Genomic DNA, 22,533 nt, shown 5'->3' with positions numbered 1-22,533 from the left:
CCATCAGGCCTTCGGCATCACAAATGCTGGGCTCCCCTGTGCTACAGGATTCATTTCAAGGATGTTGTAGCCCAAATCTGACACCAGTAGATCAATGACCCGAGTTGTTTACAAACACATAGGACCTGAACTGGCATCTGCTCCTGAAAATGCAAAAAGGAAAATTGTGCCTAAGACACCTCTCTTAATCACACCCGATATACCTCTGGGAAGCAGATTCCAAGGGATGGAAACAGTGCTTGTAGATGCATCAAACCACAGGGAACAGACTTCCTTCTCAGTTTTATACCTGTGCCTAACTGGTGAGGCCTCAGCTGGGGTATTGTGTCCAGCTCTGGATACCACACTTTAAGAAAGCGGTGAGCAAATTGGAAAAAATCCAGAAGAGAGCAACAAAAATGATAAGAGACTGAGAAAACATGACCTGTGAGAAAAGGTTGAAAGAAATAGGCATGTTTAGTTTAGAGATAACAGTCTTCAAATATGTAAAACATTGTTATAAAGAACTTGGTGAACAATCATTCTCCATGTCCACGGAGGGCAGGACAAGAAGCAATCAGCTTGGTTTGCAGCAAGGGAGAGTCAGGTTAGATATTAGGAAAACTTACTAACTTTAAGGAGAGTTAAGCACTGGTTACCTAGGGAGGTTGTGGATACTCCATCATTGGAGATTTTTAACAACAGGTCAGACAAACACTTCTCTGCCTCAATGTGAGACTAGATGACCTCTTGAACTCCCTTCCAGCCCTACATTTCTATGATTCTATGATTTTAAGTCCATCTAAGAGCTTTTTAGTAGTCTGTATGACATAACTTGGGTGGTCTCAAGCAAGTTTTTTTCATCTACTTCATATGCCCCGATATAGAAGCAAATGGCATACTATATATCAGATATCTACAGTCATACACACATATAAAGGGCTACTTACATATTAGTTCACCTACAAGCCAGTACATGATCTCATACAAATCCAACATGTAGGACACACGTGATGTCTGTGACATTCATGTACAAGTCACCAGTATTTCTGGCCCACACGGATTGCTGAACAGAGGTCAACATCCCAAAATTCACCCTCGTAACTGTGACCTGCTTTTGACATTCTCAGCAAAGAGAACAAGGTCTGAGTGGACCATGAAAGCGGAACCCCCCTGTGATCCCCAGGGATCACTCTAGGTCACAAAGGAGGCACACTGGAATAGGGAAACTTTCACTACCACCGCACAAGCTGCCTATGTTCTGTGAATAGATTTCAGTCCCTCGGGCTGAGGATTTTAGTTCAGCTGCCAACCCAACTACAGTGGCTGCACATAATAAAGGAGGAGGACGGCACCGCTAGCAGCAACAGAAACAGGACAGCAAATCATGTCACATGAGGATACAGGAAGCAGCGCCAACATTCTCTGACCAGTGGACTAGTACTAAAGCCTAACTGGTTCAAAGCACACAGTGGCAGGGACTCTAACTCCATTATCTAATAATCTGCTGGGTTTAAGTCTAACGCCTCCCCTTCGATTGGCCTGGACATTTTCTCAAGCTGCAATTACAAGCACTAGTTCTGCAGACAGAGCTACCCAGGCCTCCTGCTACCACCAGTCAGGAGCAGCCACTGTCAAGAATGCAGAAGTTCACTGAAGGAGCAGGCTGCATGCGGCCTTTTAAGAAAACACATTTTGCAAGACTACAATTTGAAGGATCCCTGCTGTTATTAGTGTTCCTAACTGGACAGACCGTCAGCATTCATAAATCAGGTGTAAAGAGCGCCTGCCTTTGCCAAATCAGTCATCTTATGCTGGAATATTGAGAGAGAACATTCCATAACTCTACACGCAATTAGTTATGCATTGGGCCTAATTCCCTTGGCGTAAATCAGAACTTCACTGCAGTCAATGCGAAGAGAAGCATGTCCAACATACTGACACATTTCAGTATATATCTGAACCATCTAATATTTCAGGTAGCTGGGAACACTCGAAAATTACTCTATTAACTTGTATGTGTCACACAGAAGCTCTGACTGATCGCACGCCGGTTTTACACCAGTGTGTGATTCAGTGTACTTACTCCCAATTGACACCAGTTTAAAATGGGTTGGGGATCGGTTCCCAGGTGTTTAATTCTTTTTCCTCTACCTCTGAATCACGTAATTTTTTTCTATATACGTGCCTATTGGCTGGAATTTCCAAAAGAATTTAAGAGAATTAGGGCTAGATTTTTAAAGGTAAAATCCCATTGGATGTTAATGTGGGTTGGCTGCCTAACTAAACAGGCCCTCTCATAAAAATGTTAGTAGTGTATATTGAATAACATGTCAATTAACTGTTTATTAAACACAGGATTACTTTCCTGGCAGTTTGGTTGCTTCATGGGGTAGGACTGGGGAAAATGGAACAAATAAATTCTGTTAAGTTGTGCTAGAAATGGATCTTAGCTCAGCTTTTAAAGACCATCTGTATCGGCGCATTTTGGTCATTTCATGTTTTAGTGCAGCACTAACATAAGCATCTTATGTTACAGCAAACATCACGTAACCCAGCATCGCAAGTGGACTGAAGCAATAAGCAGCTGTATGGAGGACAATGCCATTGAGCTAAAGTTTGCTTATAAATGTTTTGGCAGGACACTGTAGCTACAACCGAGTTCTGAAATGAATACATGCTTTGATTTGATCTTTCTAGTGGGAGTCCCCTAGTCGGGAATAGGAAAAAGGGACAGACTTTGACAAAGAAGGGATGGGGAGGAAGCTGTTTTTTTCACATTAGGGTCTTAGACTTCAAAAGCAACACAATACTTTTGGTTTACCATTGTAAAATAAAATAATACTCATGATGCAGCTCACGTCCTCATTCCTATAATCTACTGAGACCACTGTTAGTTGTGTTTGGAAAATGGCAGGACAAGGCCATTACAAATAACTACTATTGCAAGTGTGAAGACTATTTTCTACTTTTGCAGATCCCAGACTGCGGAGAGAGGGGCTGAGAAGATGAGAAACCGATGACAAGAACATGCATAGTGGGTGATGGTGGAGCCAATCCCTCTCTCAAGAGATGGTTCCCTGCTGACCCAAAGGTAGATAACAGCTGGGCACATGTGTGGGCCTGGATTCAGGTGTGAATAGGAGATGGAATGAAGTATGCATTCCTGAGCTTTGGCAATTCAGATAAAAATGACAAAACCCGACCCCAACTGCTCCCTCCCATCTCTACTGAATACACTTCTGCTTAGCTGTATTTTACCTTCTTCTCCAGTTAATAGTTCAACATCCATCTCTCAAATGTATAAGGACCATAGTAATGAGAGTCTATTAAGTCAGTATCTATTACGGTGAATAAGGCACTGGAGTAGAACTCTGCTCGGGCCTAGTTTTTAAGCCTAACCTGGACTCGAGCCCACCTGACCCAACCCACGCCCAAGAGGGTCGAGTCATTTTCCGACCTGGCCTGACCCCAACCATTCACCCCTTTATTCTCCACTGAAGTGGGAATCAAGAAACCTAGATTCTATCCCTGGCTCTACCTTCAACCTGCTGTGTAGCACTGGCCAAAATCATTCCACCTCCGTTTTCCCATCAGTAACATGATATTTATCTTCCTCTTTAAAGCATTTTGAAACCGATAGATGAAATAGGAGCTAAGTATTATTAGACGGTCAAGTCCATCCACCCTAGGAAAGGCAGGATATTGTCACCTGATTTTACAGAGGCAGCTCTTAGGATTCTCAAAACCTCCACCCTAAGCACTGAAAAGCCGGATTTGTGTGAGAGGAAGAGCATCCCAGTTTCAGGAACGTACCACATTGAACATAAGATTGATGCTGTAAAGCTAATGGAGGGTTGGTTTTTGGGGGAGGAGGAAGAGGGGGAATTTGTGAGCAACAAGAGATTGAGGAGGATGCTGTCTCAAAAAATAATCCTTCATTGTACCAGAGCAAAATACTACTAAATCTGGTCTTGGCTGGAGGCACTGGTTTGAATGGAAGGGACTTTCAAAGAAGCAAGGGACAGGAGTAAGAAACATGGGGATAAAACTACATATCTTATGGGTCTATTTGCCTTTAAAAGTTCCTATGGGCCTTTCACCTGTGACCGTTTTTATGCAGAATTATGACATACAGGCACAATCCTCACAAACTATTTTCTCCACACACAACACACGTGCACTTGGCACTAGCTCATCCGGAACATGCATAGCAAGAGGGTGAGTGCTGACCAGCTGCACTTAGCATCTGCCTCGCTTTATGCACACCTCAAATACCAGGGGTTATGGTTTATTTATAATACTCTCCTGGCTCTGGGACTTGCACTGTTCACTCCTTCCTCTATAAGAGATGTTAACGCCTTCCTGCTATCTGCTCTCTATCCTCTATCTTTTGTCTCTGTGGTCACAGATTCACAGATTCCAAGATCAAAAGGAACCATTGTGATCTAGACTGACCTCTGGTATAACACAAGCCATAAACTTCCCCAAAATAATTTCTAGAGCATATGTTTTAGAAAAAATATCCACTCTTGATTTAAAAATGGTTAGTGATAGAGAATACACCATGACCCTGGTCCAACTGTTCCAATGTAACTCTCACTGTTAAAAATTTGTGCTTAATTTCCTATTTCCAGTTTGTCTAGCTTCAACTTCTAGCTACTTGATCATGGTTTACCTTTTTCTGCTAGACTGAAGAGCCCATTATCAAATATCTGATCCTCACGCAGGTACTTAGAGACTGTGATCAAGTCACCCCTTGACCTTCTCTTTGTAGCAAAATAGATTGAGCTCCTTGAGTCTATCACTCTAAGGTAGGTTTTCTAATTCTTTAATCATTCTTGTGGCTCTTCTCTGAACCCTCTCCAATTTATCATAAGAACATAAGAACGGCTGTATCGGGTCAGACCAAAGGTCCATCTAGCCCAGTATCTGTCTGCCGACAGTGGTCAATGCCAGGTGCCCCAGAGGGAGTGAACCTAATAGGCACTCATCAAGTGATCTCTCTCCTGCCATCCATCTCCATCCTCTGACAAACAGAGGCTAGGGACACCATTCCTTACCTATCCTGGCTAATAGCCATTTATAGCCATCAACATCTTTCTAGTATAATGTGGTTTGACAGATATCTCCAGTGTGGGGCTGGGCCTTCATTAACACAACAAAAATGTGCCCACAGGAAGAAGTGCCAGCTGTTTCTCCTCCATCAGTGTTTCCCCAACTGTTGCTGATCCAAGTACTTCACTCAAATTCCAGGGTGCTAGCAAGATGCCCTGTTCTCATGCCATATGGAGATGGGGCTACTGACACTGTATTATTCAAGTGAAGATAAATCACAATCAATATCTCAGTATTTCCAAGATGGTTTTTCATCACAAAAGATGGTAAAATGTTTCACTAGTTGTTTGTATGTACAGTGCCACTGAAATGCATCCACCTCTGGAGTGTGACACTGTCTGCCAAAGTGGTAGAAAGCTGAAATACTGGCAAAAAGGACCCAAGACAAATTACGACACTTTGGAATGTACCCGAGACAAATTACGACACTTAGGAATGTACCTTAGTATCTCTAATGTCAGTGCAAAAGAGACACAGCTTTGGTTTATTACCAATCCATGATATCATCTCCCACCCTGGAGCCCTGCAGAAACCCTTTTGCTGAAGCTCTGTGGTGTATTTCTGGGGAACAGGAAGGGACAGAGCCAGGAAGCAGCTATTTTCCACCACAGCAGCTGAACCCCAGAGGATTTCCAAGTGGGAGTCAATGCTGCTTCGGCTGTGGGAAAGGCAGCCAACGATAAGCCACTTGCCCAAAGCCCTGGAGGGAGTCGGCAGCAGAGCAAGGATTAGAACTCAAGAGATCCTGGCTCCCAGTCCTGTGCTCAGACAGCACCACACTCTAAAGGATGAAGTCAAATCTGCTGGGATTTGAATTTGTGGTTCTAGGAAGGGTACGTCTGCCTAGCTGATGCCCACCCCACAAAGTAATCCTTTCTAACACTGAGGTAATATTTGCTATTAGCAATTCAGGTGCAGAAGATTAGTCACTAGGGACTACTACCGCCAAAAAGCTTGAGTCCCTGTTTCCCCACTCAGAAGAAATATGAGCATATCTGTTTAAGCAGATCAAATCAGACTTTACACAGAAAGGCCTTCTGCAGCATCAACTAAGAGAGGCTATTGGAGGTTTCACTATGACGTGCTTATTTGAAACTCTTTCGGAAAACTAAGCAACACTCATAACCCAGCCTAAATGAACAGAGAAGGAAATGACTGCAAGATCCTATAAGCTGCTAAGTGAGAGGAAGGGGCACACGTACTTTACCATATTTTATGGGGGATGGACAGCTTGTTGGGCAGTGCATACTTCCCCTCACCACAATCACCAATCTGCTCCTGAAACCCTAATTCAAGTCCCGTTGGTCAAAAGCTGGATCTAGTTGTCCTTATGCAGTTCTGAGTGGGGGAAAAAATAGAATGCTTCAAAGGATTTGACATCTCAAAAGAGACCAGATAAAGTGCTAGGAAACTTCCAGCTGCGGTTTCTAGAGTTTTAAGATGCACACAGTCAGCTGGCATAGAATCACATTCCTGACTGGATATAGGGCCCTTAAATTAAAAATCAAGTATGGGGATGGGGTGGGAACTCAAATCAACATAGGTACACGGGAAAATCGTTTAACCTTATTCTCCCAAGGACTCTGCTAAGGGAGCTCTGACCCCAGCCTGGGAGGGGAAAGTTCTAAATAAGACCCTCAGAGTGGTGTTATGTGGACTCCCAGAGTAATAGCGCCAAAGCTGGTCTTCAGATAATAAAGAGGTGCCATTTAAGCTTAGCAGGGGTGTCTAACACAAGAGGCTTGGACAAATGAGATGTTTCTGGCCCACAGATAACATGTGAGGTTACTGATCAGGCACAGTTGGAAGGAACGCAAGTTACAACATCACACCTGGCTTCTGGATGACAAGAGAAAACTCAACCCTAAGTACACTTATACTTGAAGGCCTTTGTCTCTCAAAATGGCTTCTAATGATCTGCACGTGGACTCAGAAAGCTTTAGGGCCCTTGTTCCATCAGGTCTCCAATGCTGGCAGTTTCCCAACGCAGCAGATCTAGAGGTTTGTATATTATGCTCCCATTTTGGGCTGGGGCGTAGTGGTTTTTGTGTTATGTACATGATAGTGCCTACTTGCCAAGAGAAAAAACACTCAAAGGAAAACAATCAAAGGAAAGACCAGGGTTTATTTTTCCCCCTTTGTTAGTCATCACGACACAATTTATACAAAAGCTCTAATGTTGTTGCCTTCAAAAGGTAACGCTGTATAATAACTGAGCCCCTTTCCCTGGCGCATGCTAAGGGTCTGACAGTCTGAAATCGGCGGAAGGTACAAAGATATAGAGAGTCCAGATGCGAAAATGCAGAACTATGATGGCTTCAGCAGACAGAACAACCACAAATGGCACCTGATTTACTACTGACTGCACTGCATCATATGATGGGCCCTTAGGAGTATAATCACCAGAGTTGTTTGTAAATAGGATGTTTATTTAAATTTTTTTTTCTATTCGGCATCAGTTGCTTTTTTTGAAGGAATACCCAGAAAACCAGTTTATTCTTATAAGAAGCTATTTGTCAGCTGAATGGCTTCCATGGAAGACCCCACAGGAAGAAGGAACTTTTCATGGAATCCAGTCCCATGTTCTCTAAACAAACACTCACATGAGAGACTGTGAATTGCAAATTGGGTTGGCTTGAGATCTATCAGAAAGCCTGCAGAAACCCAATGGAACTATGAGCTATTTAAATATGCAGGTCAAATGTTAAATGTAAATCTGTGCTTACTTTAATAAAACATATTTCAAAAGAAAACAAGAAATTACTTGCTAAAACAAAAATCCTTAGCACGTCTCTCACAACTTCCAGCCAAGGATCTCAAAGATATAGATGAAGTAAGCCTCACAATGCTTCTGGCAGGGGGGTGAATTAATATTTCAGTTTTAGAGATTCTGGAAGGTAAGCCACAGGCTGGTTAAGTGGCTTACCCAAAGTCACACTGAGTCATAATGGCAGCATTGTAACTGTGCGTTACCCATCTGTCTCTTTGTTTGGCACTATTTTACGCAACACTAAGTACAAAGCATGCAATACCAGTGTTATTAGATTCTAATAACAGAAGCACAGTACACCATAGCTTACTAGTCAAAAGGCTGCAAGAGTGGGATTTTCGAAAGCAGTTAGCACTGGGCTAATTCTACTCTTACCGAAGTCAATGGGAGCACATGGAGTGCTTCTGAAATTTCCACTCTAATGTTTGCAAATGAGAAGCAGCTAAGAATGTAAAGACACCTACTTATCAAAGGACAGCACACAAGCATTGGAGTCACCAGCCTTCACAGCTTTTTTGATATCAAGGACTCCTCATAGTGCAACGAGCATTCACACTGTCTCCAAGTTCACTAGAACGTCAATATTCATCTTCACACAAGGGTTTTTCCAGTCATTTTTAATAAACAGGATCAAAGAGGGAACAGGTGGTATGCCCAGGCATCTGCTTAGCAAAACAGGGCCGTGTCCTCTTGTGGCACAATTAATAGCATCATTGCAACTCTTTACCTCCATGGCATCTTTCATCAGCGGTTCAGGCAAGCTCAAAACTTGCCTGTTCCTCATGGAACTGACTTGATAAGAGCCTAGTGTGCTCTGCTTACGGCAAGGCTGACAAGAGCTCTCTCCAGATCGCAGTTCAAATTCTGCCATATTGTTGCAAGCAGGCTTCTGGCACTGATTCCATGGCCAACAAGGCCAGAGATATTTTTTAGAGAAAAAAATGCTAACCCGGAAAAGTGCGCAAACCTGTTTGAATGCTTCAAGCTGTATGGCTAGGAGCAGGATATTTTCAGGAGATGGTCCTGGCCTCTAGAATTCTTTCCTCATTTGATCTGTCAGAACCTGGACCTACCGACTTTTGTGGAAAACTGTAAGACCTATCTATTCCCAGGCTTTCCACAAAGGGTGGCAGGAATGGGGTAGCAATCCGTTGACAAGAGAGGATTTTAGTTGTGCAGTGACGGGAGAGACTTCTGAACCCTGAGCCCTATGAATTCTCCGAGGTGTATTTAAAGACTATAGAGGCTATCTAGAGTTCCAGAGAGGCATTTCTAACAAACTGGATGGATAGCTGGATGAAAGAATGAACTAAGGGATAAAACCTAGATATCCTGTAACGGATGATCAACTCAAACACTTTCCAACCCTATTTGAAGGGTGCCGGGAGCGGTAGGAATTTGGGTTTCATACCCACTGAACAGCAGTCTCCTAGCACAGACAAAGCCCAAAACATTGCCTCCTCTAGTTAGTCCATAACATGGGCCTAAAGGGCCTCTCAGACATGCACAAAACTTCTTCCCCATACAGTCCAGGGAAACCAAGAATCCCATTAGCAGCTTTAAACAGAGCTGCTACTAGCATGATTTCATTTGTGCCATGCAGAGCACCTTACAACTATGCTAACACATGGGAGGTCCATCCCTCACCTTCCAAGAGGTTATCGCCACTTTGTAGGCTTTCCCCAGGTGCCCTTAGCTAAACATTTTGCTTTTTTAAAACAGATTCTACTAGTCTTATGAAGAAGATTCAGGAAGCAGAAAGCGGGGAGAGGTAGCAAGCCAGGAGATTCTAGGACGGTGCCGGGATTAATGCGAACACTGAAACATATACAGTTATTCCTGGTTTTGTAGGGACCTGTATGTTGTATTAGGGAAAAATAAACACAGTACATCAGAAGAAATATAGCAGCTTTCCTAACAAGCAGAGGAGTATGATCATGCAAGAGCATGTGGATTCAGAAGCCAAACTGAGATGATCTCTTTCTGAATAGGTAAGAATTAGAAGAGACAGCTGCCCCACTTTGACTGGGACAGTCATAGATTTTTAAGTCAGTTAAAAATCCTCATTATTCACCCCATTCCCATGCTCTGCAATGTTCTTGTGCCATTATATGAACCTAGGGTCCCCTTGTCCTTGAATGCTCTGTTCAACCCTGCTCCTCTCCCTGAACCCTGCGAGGAGAGAGTAGAAATTGAGGTGGTTCAGAAATGAATGATGAATATGAGAGAAATGGAAAGACTTCTGTACAAAGAGAGATTGTGCTTTTATTTTAGACAGAGAAATCAGAGGGGATGTGGCAAAGGTACATAAACTAACAAATGGACCAGAGACAGTAAATTGGGAACGCTGTTTCACTCTGTTTCATAATACAAAAACCACGGGACTCTCAACAGAACTGAAAAGTAAGAAGTTGAAAACTTATCAAAGGAAAGCCTCTTGCTCTTTAAATGGACATTGTCCAGGAGTCCCTCATAATTTGCACACACACACACACTTAACCTGTGCAATTCACTGAAATCATATCACAGAGGCCAAGAGTTCCGTGAGATTAAAAATAATATAAATTAGACATTATATGGATGAAAACACCTTAAAACACAAAGAACTCTAAGCCTTTATCCCTCAGGGCATAAACGAACCATCTTCTGCCAAAGGTTAAGAAGAAACTTTCCCTATGGGCAGGTGGTTGCTAACTGTCCACTACAAAATTTCTTACACCTTCTTCTGAAGCTGCTAGTACAGACAACTGTTTAATCTGGGATATTGGACTAGATGGACTTCCTGTCTGATCTGGTAAGACAATTCCCATGTTCCTGATGGAATTATGCAGGCACTTACATGCAATTTGTTCTCGGGAACCCCAATTCCTGAACAGCAAGGTTCAGACTATACAGAATGGTAAGTCTGAAACATTTATAGAGCCTGAAGAACAAAGTGTTATGAAAATGCTATGCATGTGTGGGGGAGGGTTGGAGGCAGATGGTTTCCTTCCTTCCCTGAATTTTTCATAGCAGCCCCAGCATATGCATCCATCAAACACTCATGTATAAAATACTAAGGATTGGATCTGTTGAACTCAACAAAGCTACATCGATTATACCAGTAGAAAGTCTGGTCCTAGGAACATATATAACTTTTCACACACTTCAAGGGCCATCCAAAATGTAGGAAATTTATCAGCATAGTATCCCTGTGAGGTAGATAAATGCTATTACCCCCATTTTACAGACTGGAAAACAAACACCACTGAAGTCAAATGGGAGTTATGTCATTTGCTTTAGGGGGTCAGGATTTCACCTGTAGAATTTAAATGACTTTCCCAAGGCCACACAAGGAGACAGCAGCAGAGCTAGGAGAAGAAGCCAGGAGTTTCTGGTTTCTTTTCTGCTCAGCCCACTATCCAACCCCATCTCCTTAGACAATGATACAAAATAATTTCTTTTTAGTGTGTCAAATGCAAATGAATTGTGAAGACAGCACCAGATTGAGAGAAGATTTAAATTCCAGCTACGCAGAGATACTCTTCTGCTCATCAGATCACCTGTCCTGATTATCTGTACGCATGCACTAGGTTTGCATTCATCATAACGTTAAAAAAAAAAAAGGTGAACACAACAGCTATTTAGTCAAGCGGTAAAGTAACAAGATAGGTCAGGGATATGAGAGGCAATTATTTTCCTGAAACCAGCCTCCTGTCAATTTATTCTGTGGTTTCAGCCGGCCTGTGCAGACTCACAAAAGTCAAGCTAGTGTTTACATCAACAGAGCTATGTCCACCTGCCATCCATCCATTATGGCACACTCCTCCTCTCTGACCACAGTGGAGCACCAGTGCAATTGAACCGGAAGTCTTTGAGGGAAGAAAAAAATAAAATTCCCACCATATTATTTGGGGAAGCAGAGTCTAACCCCTGGAAAGAATCAAGCTGCTGCATGCAGCATGACTAACGATCAAGTAGCTGGCAAGGCTAGTGGTTAGAGTGGGAGACTGTGAATCAAGATACCTGGGTTCTATGCTTAGTCTGCCAGCAAACTGTAGTGTGCTCTTGGGCGTGTCACTTACAGCCTGATTTTCAGGGGGTGCCTGCAATGGGGAACAGGGGAGCTCAGCACTTCTAAAATTAGGCCATTCATCTCTTGGTGCTTCAATTTCCTCATCAGCAAACTAGGCATGCAGCAATCTTGAGCAACTCTACAATAGCAAACCCCTGCATGCAACTGGCAATTAAGAGCAACACTACAGTAACAAAGATCAAGAAAAAAATAAATGTTAGTAAAGAAGCAGATATTTTCATGTTGCAAAGACCTTATGAAGCATGTGTATAGGCAACTCATGAGGGACTGCTGGACAGTGTCCATTTAAAGAGGCAATGCATGCACAGTTCCCCTAAAACACAATCTACAAATTATATTTGTATGTGTTGCAGAGTCTGTGCTCCAACGCTGAATGGAGATGGCAGTTTCCCACTCATGCCATCTTTTGGAGACCCTGGTGCATCTTTTAGCAAAGGCTGAAAACTTGGCACCTCTTTTAACCATGGTACAACTTTAAGATCCTCTACGCACTGGCGTTCACTCCAGAGGTCCCTACCTAACCTACACCATGCTGTTGTATACCATTTAATAAAATATTTAGGACCTGTTTATGCTGCTATTTGAAACCGTGTTAGCAGGTATCTTAGGCATATTAAAATATCATAGCATCCGAGCACTTTTGTAGTAAGAACCATTTTTAAACACAGTTTGAACAGTAGACAAGGCCTTACAATCCATGTATAGAAAAATACTTACCATTTTGGGGCACTGGGTAACAACAAGGCAGTATCCCAACTGGGTCAGAAATTGTTTGGTTTTGATGAGGAATGTTAACATGGCTAATGGCATGATTTTATCTCATCCACAAAGGCAAGACCAAATTGTGTTATAAACACAATTCCACAACACAGTAAATGTCCTAGTTTACACAAGTCGTTAGAGAACTGAAGGAGACGATCATCCAGGTTACCAGTTACGGTAAACAATCCCCTACCTGGTTTAGTTTTTTCTTCACATCAGAAAGGATGGAAGAGCAACAAAGAGCCACGTATGTCTGATAGGAAATGCAGAACGGCCAAGAGCAAAGGCATCAGTGTAACTTCTGGGGAAATGAAATATTTGGAAATACTTGAGTCAGCTTTACAAAACATTTGGAAGCCACATGTATGATCAGGGAAAACCAGCCTTCTGAGATACACAATTAAACCAAAGAGACATGATGCTAAGGAGCTAGTACTGTTTCTGCTGTGAAACTGACAATGTTTTATGCACTAGATTTGACAGTGACATGACAGTCCTACAAACACAGGACTTGCCATCTCAGCTCAGACCACATAGCTCATTCTATCAAGCCTGGTATCCTACAGGCCTTTTCTAGATGCTTCAGAGATCTCTTAAGCAACTGTTCAGTGCAATATATAGAGATAGAGATCCCCTTCACACTTCTGCAGAGATCAGCTGACTCCCTTAAGAATGTGATTTCATTACTGTTTAGCAAACAAAGCCTTCCCAGTAGTTCTTCCTTGCTGTAATTCCCTGAAGTTTGAGAACATTCAAGCTGCAATCCACTAACAGGGTCAATCTGGAAAAAAAAATACAAACCAGCTGGTGATAGAAGCTGCTCAGCAAGTCAAACAACAGAATAACCATTGCTCTCTTCACTGGATCTTATGGATTCCTCTGTTTTCAAGCAGATCTTCTCCTCCTCAACCCTGACTTGCTGTCAAGACCAGTCCATCCATCATGCCTGCCCAGATGGGTGGAGGTCACTGAGCCTCTGCAGGTGGGTGCACTGCCCTAGATAGAAATCAAACTGGCCACAATGCCTCCTTTGAATAGTCTTCCACTTCCTGCTATAAAGAACTCTAGAGTGTTCAGCCAATCTGGATTTCTGGACTGGCTGAACGCATCGGCACCTTGTGCTCCAACCAAAGGCCTCACCCAGTAGGCTGTCCACTGGCCTCTTCCACTCTTACTGCCAGAGGGGGAAGGGGGGTAGGAAGGGTGGCGCCTTTGTAATTTTGTGTCAAAGTGAAAGCTACATGTTTCACACTGTATTAATATTTGTCTCCATTGGTATCGCTCGTCCCGAGTTTGTGTTATGTATTGGGGTCAAAGAAGGATCAAGTGCTTTAATACTACTTCGCAATTCTCTTCCCTTTAGCACCCTCTGCCCAGGGACCTCAAGGCAATTGACAGATATTAGTGAATTAAGCTTCACAACACCCTTGGGAGGCATATCAGCACTGATAGCCTCATTTCACACACGAAGCACAGAGAGGTAAAGTAATTTGCCGACACTCATATGGCACAAGTCACAGAGCCAGGTACAGAACTCAGATTTCCTGGGTCCCCATCCCATGTTTTAATTGAAGATTTCCTGAGACAGCATATACTGTATCCCAGCCACTGTCTCCTCACCAGCAAATCAACATTCTAACACATTGCTCTTACATTGCTCCCACAGTTCAATACAAGACTTGTGCAAACCTCTACATCAATAGATGTACCTCCCACAGTATGTAGTCACAGACAGTATGGAACCCTGGGTAACAAATACTGAAGCGAAAAGTTCCACCGCCACCCTCAACAATTACGGGGATCTCCAAAAACAGGCTCAGCCTTACTTTAATCTTCTCCCCCTTCCCCAAAACAATTCCTTCCCCCTTTACATTTAACATTTATATTGTGGAAGAGCCTGGAGGCCAACAGATTGCTGTCCCATTGGGCCAAGTGCTGTACAAAGGCACAGAAAATGACAGTCCACACTATAAAGTGTTTACTAGTGGCTGGAGCTCTCCCTAGAGCAGCACAGCAAATGATACACTGATCTTTACTCTGCTAGCTCTGTCAAATGAAGAGTTCCATGTTAGACACATGATAGTCTTGCCAAAAAAAAAAAAAAGGAAACTGTAGCAGAGGGACCTCTGAGAGCAGTGATTTCTTCCCATCCAGTTCCATGGCTGGGTGGAGGCATAAGAAGCCATGGCCGAAAGTTTTCTCCTTCTCCGGCAATGGAATGGAGAGGGAGAGCGACATGGTCTGTGAGTTTGGAGTCTGCCCTGGACAGCAGAGCCTCCCCAGCAGCTTCCTGTTTCGCTTTCCCACAAGGCCAGTACATTCCAGTGTGTCCTTGCAAGAGCAACATCAAACCCCAGCAGCACTGGCAGACACTCTTCCGGGGTCTTCCTCCTTCCAGTGTCAGCCCCACGCATTTGCGGTTGCCCAAAATATGTTTTCTTGCCCATCCCTTCAACTATGTCACTCCCCCCGATCTTTGAGTTGCTCATCTGTTTCCTCCGTACACCAAGGCCGTACAACTTGCTGCTCCTTTGAGACTGTTCACCAGACAATTACTACCCATTTCTCTGACCTGGTCTCCTTTCACATTGACTCTCCCCTGCCACATGTCCTCTCCACTCTGCCAGTGTTGAGACCACCTCTCACAGCATTCCTAGTCAGTATTTCTATGATGGTAGCACCCAAAGAGCCCACTCAGGATCTGGGGCATTTGTGCCAAGTGCTGTACAAGCAGAGGGGGGAGAAGAGACAATCCCTGCCTTAAAGGGTTTACAGACTCAAGAAGACATCTCGGGCCCTTTTTTCTTTGGGCTTGGTTTGCCACATCACCTTGCTCAAGCCCCTCCTCAAACTCAGTTCTGCCACAAAGTCTATTTTTAACAAAAGTCCCCCGCAGCTCGCAAGCGGTCCACAAGCCTGGCTGACCTGAGTCATTCTTGTGCCTTCTCGCTCATGCTGCTGCCACCTGCTCCCGTGTGTTTGTGACCCTCATTTGTTGTGTCATGATGAGCTCACCTTGCCAGCCACAGCTGGGACCATTCCTCTACTTGTTCTGAGATAGACCTTGCACATTTTTGGGAGCCTGAAAAATAACCATCTTCTCAAGAGGTGGTTTGCGCAATGAACGGCACGGCCTGACACCATGTCTCACATATTTAATCTCTTCTATTTCTAGAATGCATTTGTCATGCTGCTAGGAATATTAGCACTAACCAGTGAGCAAGTCTGAATATGGAGACTGTAAACCATCACTGTCTTAAACGTACACATGGATTTTTCAATTCATCCTAAAGCTGTACTGCTCCAGGATGCAGGTACAACTTCCAGGCCCCAGCAATGACATTAGCACTTGCTCAGGAGGAGAAGATATGTTAACCCACAAGCATAGGTTGACTATTTTTCCTTCTTAGTTAACCAGAAAGCTGTCTGCCCTTTCATGTCTCCAAGCTGCCTTTCTTCACAACCACCACTATCTCCTGCATGACTCATCAGTGAAACAATAGATTTTCAGCTCCATGACACACAAAGAGAACTGTTCCTTCTTGCTTTTGCAGCAGGTACAGTAGTGTCACCGAGCTAATGCTGCATTACAGCTCTAGCAGCCTTGACAACATGTACATAAAATGAATAGATAAAAAGGGGAATCCCAAAATTCTACTGCAATATTTTCAAGAATAATTAACTGAAAGCCCACTAATTGTATTAATACATTGCTAATCTAAAAACACACATGTGCATGCGCGCGCACACACACACACACACTTGATCTTCTCCTTTTGAAAAGATTACACTCAAAGTGAATTATGTCTGGGTTAAGGTCAATAACAAGCACAGTGATGCATCAGGAAAGGTGGCATTCTTGCCAAGCAGCAAGTACCATCTGCACCTACAACTATCCTACCATGTGATTAAAAATGACAGGTTGGAAGTGGGGATGCCCTACTCTATACTACCTCATACAGGAGGTCTCATCCTGCCTATACCGTCCTGCGGCCACTATTATGAATGCCAGTCAAGGCTCCGAGTTCAGCTTTGTCTAGGCTTGTCATGATGTAGGCCCAGGTCTAAAGTTCAATTAGAATGAGATTTCCACACCCACTCAGCCAAAAATATCCCCACAAACTAAGTGCTGTACTTGTACACACACACATAAAATCATTGTCAGCGACAGGACGACAATTTTAAAACTATCACTAAAATTGATCAAAACACTGAAGGAGCCTCCCTGCAAGCAAGTGGGAATTGGTAGATCAGACTGATGCACTTCGGGACCAGGTCTGCCTTTGTGTGTGTGGCACGCCTAGCACCATGGCTGCCACCACAATATAAGAAATTAAATAATCATTGTAACATATACACACGTTGTTATCTGCAGGATGAAGATCACATGGGGAGGTGGCGGGGAGGGGGTTAGAGAGATGAGCTGGAGGGGAAATTCCAAAGTATAGTCCTTGCTGCCCTATTTTTATCCAGTTTAGACTATAAACTCCTTGGGGGGACAACTGGTTCTTCCTGCATCAGGAGATGCACTACTAAACATATTTTGCACTTTACATTTTCAAAGCAGTGCACCAACATTCATTAGCAGATGATCGGGAGTGTGTGTGTGTGTGTGTGGAAATATTCTTTAACACCCTGCACTTCTGATCGCACCAGCTCCGACTGGAGAAGCCCTTCCCCCAACCAACCACACGCTCTGTTGTAAGAATGAAAGTGCAGCTGTGAAGCAACCCAGCAGAAGCCCCAGAGGGAGTGTCCCCGGCGCACGTGGTAGAAGGCGGGACTTTACACGTCATCCTCCCCCCCCATGAAACTAACTAGTTTGGAACGCAGCAACACGCTACATTCCAAATGAGAGAGGAAAGCTACAGCCCTGCCTTTGCCTTGGCCCAGATCCTTCCCCACAGACAGAATCAAGGGCGCACGGATCTCCCCGCCCACCCCATCGGCTGGGAGGCGGGAGGGAGGGCAGAGAACAAGCCAAGGTTCCCCTCTGCACATTTCCAGGAAGGCAGAACATACAAAAAAAGGAGAGAGGCGGAACGGTGGAGTGTATCATATGACGCTCTATGTCATTTCATTATGCAAAAGCAGCCTCCTCTCTGCTGGAGTACTGCCACCGCCCTAAGATCTGAAATACAGGAGGAGATTTTCCCCACAAGGGGAAAAAAAAACAACTGTACACGTTACATATATTAATGACCATTGTACGAATTCAACTGCAAAGCAAATTGCCGGCAGGTTCTATGAAGACAGGCTGCGGGTCATTTTGGGGAATAACTACTCCCTCCCAACGCACCAGCACAGACACACTATAATAATGATTAAAATACTTTAGGTTTTGAACAAAAAAAATATAAAAATAAAACAGGCTTCGATTGCTCTGACTTTTTGAACCCGATCGTTTTCACCATTTCAGCAACAGGGGAAAAAAAGTGCATTTTGCAGACTCCCATCCAAAGAATAATAGTCTCTGTATTATGGATGAATGAGAGAGAAATGGGGGGGGGGCAAGGTTAATCTCCCGAAAATCTGGGCTTTCCGATCGCCCACAAGCATGTGTCAGCATAACGCTACTAAATGCTCAACTCCCAACAAAAATGAAGACATGCCTGCTTCAGAGGCGACGGGACAGGCTAAAGGAAGACTGATTTAACTCCAAGCCTCTTCGCAATCATCTCTTCAATTTATTTTAATTCAGAACATAATGTACCGGAGACCATGCTTTTTTTCTTACCAAATCAGCTTTGAAAGCAAGGTGTACCCTCCACCCGCCTAAGCCACAGTAAGTAACACACAGTACAGCGACGGCTGGCTGGAAATCAGGCTGCTTTCTTGTAAAAATAAAAGACTATATATATTTTTTCCAGCTTTTGGAAAATGGTGTCCTGTGTCTTTAAACAGCTCTAATTCCGATTTTGCATGCTGTCTTCTCCCCCCCCCTTACCACGTGTTTTCTGTTGTTGCTGGGCTTGCCATTCCAGAAATCTGGCCGCTTCCAAAAGTGTCTCAATGCTCATCGCTTGGGTTGCCTTTCAGTGGAGGATCCAAAATCCTGGAGACTTAAAAAAAAACAAAAACAAAACCGGGGGTTTCCTTCTCCTTGCCTTCTCCCCAGTAAAAATGCCGAATCGAACCACCCCCCACCCCGATCCCCTGCGAATCTTCCAGACAAGAAAAGGGTTTGCAACAAGATGGCGATGAGTATGTAACAGAAACACAACAGAAAAAAGGACTAACTCTGCCCTCAGCTACTATACAGACAGCTGCAGACAAAACCCGGCCTGGATCTTTGTAGGTCACTGGACTGGAACTCGTCAATACCATGCTGCAGGGGTGGAGTTTAATCTCTGCTGTTTTGAGTGAATCCTCTTTACTCAGAGGAATCAGAACTGCCAAAGCTCTTATTTGGGATCCTTTTCAAATGTGTTGGATTTTATTTTTAATTTCTCCTTTTCGTGACAGATTTATTTTTGCTAGTGTGTATTTGAATGAGACATTTAAAATGCCATCTGTCATTCAAACTGGCATAGATTGACAATATCTTCATGGAACTTTACTGTAACTTGGACTTGTTTGAGATAGTTTTTAAACTATCTACAGCTTAATCCAAAAAGACTCTGTCCCACAAATTAGACTGGTTTGGTCTGATTTTGGATGGTCATTCATGGAATTATAATGATTATAGATGGAAAAAATGAGATCATTTTGCTCTCTGTTCTCTTTCCCAGCCCACTGCTCCTGCAGTATCATTGCTCACATGTAATTTCCAGTCGAATTTGCCTGTTATTATTTATTGGGACCTGATTTTTCAGAGGTGTTAAGTACCTCCAGCTCCCCTGGACTTCATCTGGACTTTTGGGTGCTCTGCACTACCAGGCCCGAAATAGCTTATGCCGATTTAACAGTCACCTGATATTTTATTAACACAAACCGATCTTGGAACTCCCACCTCAGCTGATTTTTCGGCAGATGTCATGAATTATTTGGAAATACCTCTATTAATTGTGCATACAACTCAATGTAAATGACAGAGCTTTCATAAAAAAACAGATAAACATGATAATGTTGCAGTTACTGATTCTGCAAGATGGCCTATGCCAGGACAGGGAACAACCTATATGGCTCAGTTTACGGCACCAGGTCCCTAGAAAAGGAAAGGATATTGTATCATCGTACCCGTATGTACTTTTCAAATATTTAACTTATGGGATTTTACAAGGAAATGGAAAGATGACAAAATGTTACCACAATTGTCGATATATGCCTGTATGTATTACTGAATAGAAATGAGGTTCCATGCATAATATAGGACAAGCTAAATAAACTATGTATCCAAATAGAGATGGAAAAGGCCTGTTAGACCATTTAATTCACCCCTTTTTGCCAACACAGGATTACTCCTTGCAGCACAGGGAGGGAAGTTTCATTGTACACAACTGTGTACAAATACAGATTAAGGCTACTTCAGGTGTTTCTGCAGAGGAAAAAAAACTCTGCAGCATTTATTTTGACAAAGACATCTGCCTTGTTTTCAGCCCCACGGTGTCAGTTTCTTTTACTTTGTTCATTCCTAGGGAGAAAGGATGCATCTTGCTTTCAGATAAGCTTTGCCCACAAGAGAGAAAGAGACAGACCCATGATCCCAATTTATTATTTTGTATTAAATGGTGTCTAAGGTCTAATTGCAAGGCGATGAAGGAGGGAGGTGAGTTTTCTGTGGGATGCAGGAGGGATAATCCAGTAGCCGCGTTTTCCACCTGGTCCTCCCCCCGCAGTGCGTTTGCATCCTATTAAAATATGTCATCCTGCCCTGAGCCAATCCGCTTGGAAAACAACAAGGCATGGAGCAGCTCCACATGGGCACCCTGCTCCGTCTGCCTCCGACGGCGTCTTCTTTAAAGGGCCAGCCACCCTTGGAGTTTCCCCAGCAGCCATGAACAGCGCACTGGAGAGGGAGGAGGGCACGTTACCCCCGGTGAACCCTGATGGCTGCTGCTCCGTCAGTATGCCACTGGGAGAGGGTTTTTCCTTCCCACGCTCCTGGTACAGAGATGCGCAAAGTCATGGAGTATAAGGGGGGGGGAGAGGGAAAGAGGGACGGACGAATAAAACAACCTGCAATGGGATCAGGAAACAAAAATCCTAATATACTGCGAACACAATGAACCAGTGAAACGTTTTATCGAGGGTCAGAAAACTGCAAGGCACAGAAACCCCTGCCTGTTTCCAGGAGGGGAGGTCTCTGCATCCAGTAGGCGCATTGCATTCATTTCTGAGCCAAATGAATTACCTCCAATCAAGGGCAGACGAAGTACAGGGCAGACGCCTCTCACGGTCTGCTGGGTGCAGCTGATACCAGGTGCTCAGAAGCTGGTGCAATCCGGAGCCCCTAATGATTCGCTGCTTTCCAATACCCGGCCTAGTGCAGGACACCGCAGTTTGGGGGTATGTGCTGAGCACGCTTGATTTTGGGTGATACCGGAAGCATTATCGCGGGGGAGTCCGCTCGGTGCGTTCGATCTTCGCTGATAAGGAATTGGCGCATTTTCCTGCGCGCAGCAGGGCGTCTTGTTTTGCGGGAGGGGAGAGATTCCGCTCAGTTTGGTTATAAATGGCTCCAGTGAAAGGTACATAATGATGGGGTGCAGTGCCAGGTGTATTAACCTTGAGGGTGGGGGCACCTTTTATTTGACACCCAAGTAAAGAACCGTACTTCACACTGCGCTGCAAGGTTTATGAGCATGGGGGAGGGGGGGGAAAGGATGCATTTAAGGAGGTGATCTCCACTCCTTCCCCCTCCCCCATTCACGGGGCTGTGCGTCATTCCCGACCGCTAACCCCGTAGACAGTAAAGTGCACAGAAACTGCTCCGATCTCCCAGGCTCCTTATTCATTTTGCTTGTGGTCTCTCTCCTCTGCATGTTGCTGATTAAGAAAGAAGACGACAGATCGGGGGGGGGGGGCTGAAGGAGGAGGGTGTGGTGCGGAAAGAAAGGGCAAAGCAACATCGTCTGCGGCGTTTAATCTTTCACAATAAATCAGAAAAACAACGTGGAGGTAGGCGGAGCTCCAGGGATTACACAAACCGCCTGATTTTGCAGGGGGTGGGAGCGGGAGGCGGAGCTCAGTCACCCCGGACAGGATAATGTCTAGTCATGGCTTGCTCTGGGCAAGCCTGCTCCTTAAAGGGAACTGCGCCCCATTTCTGCAAAGGCCCCGCCGGGGAAACACGGGAGCCAGGACTACACTACGTGACAGACAAGGCAGGGAAGTTTGTGCAGCACACAGGAAAATGGAGCTGGCTCTGCCCGTGATTTGAATACAGGGAGTTCCCTGCTGTTATTCATCCCTGCACGAAAAAAAAAAACAGATAGAAAAGCAGCGTCTAAGCGTCACACGTGGAAAAATATCTTTCAGCACCCAAGGGAAAGGCTTAACAATAATGGCCTGATCCCGCAAAGCATCGGTCGCTCAGCTCCATTTGTCTTCAGTGAGAGCTGCAGGATGCTCAGCACCTCTGAAAGTCAGGCCCTAAGCGCCAGATCCTGCAAAACTGAGCACCTCCTGAGCAGCTGGCCTGAAGAAGAGCCCTCTGTATGCTCCAGAGCTTGTCTCTCTCGCTAGCCAAGTTGGTGCAATAAAAGATATTACCTCATTCACTTCTCTCTCATATATCCTGGGACCACACTGCTACACCACCATTGCACTCAACTCCCATGGCAGGCTCCCCATTGTAAATCTCTCTCATGGCAGCTGAGGGGCACAGCACCTCTCAGAAGCTGCTCAGCGCTTTGCATGATCAGGCCCTAAACCAGGGGTTCTCAAA

At 44.3% G+C, this 22,533-nt stretch overlaps 1 protein-coding gene across 1 annotated transcript in view; it reads right to left on the bottom strand.

Annotated features, from left to right (window-relative positions):
* Window positions 1-18,932, bottom strand: part of MNT (MAX network transcriptional repressor) — a 67,785-nt gene extending 48,853 nt beyond the window's left edge. Inside the window, exon 1 of the mRNA XM_050929160.1 lies at window positions 18,652-18,932. Within this exon, the coding sequence (XP_050785117.1) occupies window positions 18,652-18,724 (73 nt within the window). The 5' untranslated portion in view covers window positions 18,725-18,932. The remainder of the gene's footprint in view (window positions 1-18,651) is intronic.
* Window positions 18,933-22,533: the final 3,601 nt, after the last annotated feature.

This window comes from Gopherus flavomarginatus, chromosome 19, assembly GCF_025201925.1.
Source record: "Gopherus flavomarginatus isolate rGopFla2 chromosome 19, rGopFla2.mat.asm, whole genome shotgun sequence".
NCBI lineage: Eukaryota > Metazoa > Chordata > Testudines > Testudinidae > Gopherus > Gopherus flavomarginatus.
The sequence above is the reverse complement of the archived record's forward strand: the minus strand, read 5'-3'. Positions and strand labels throughout refer to the sequence as shown.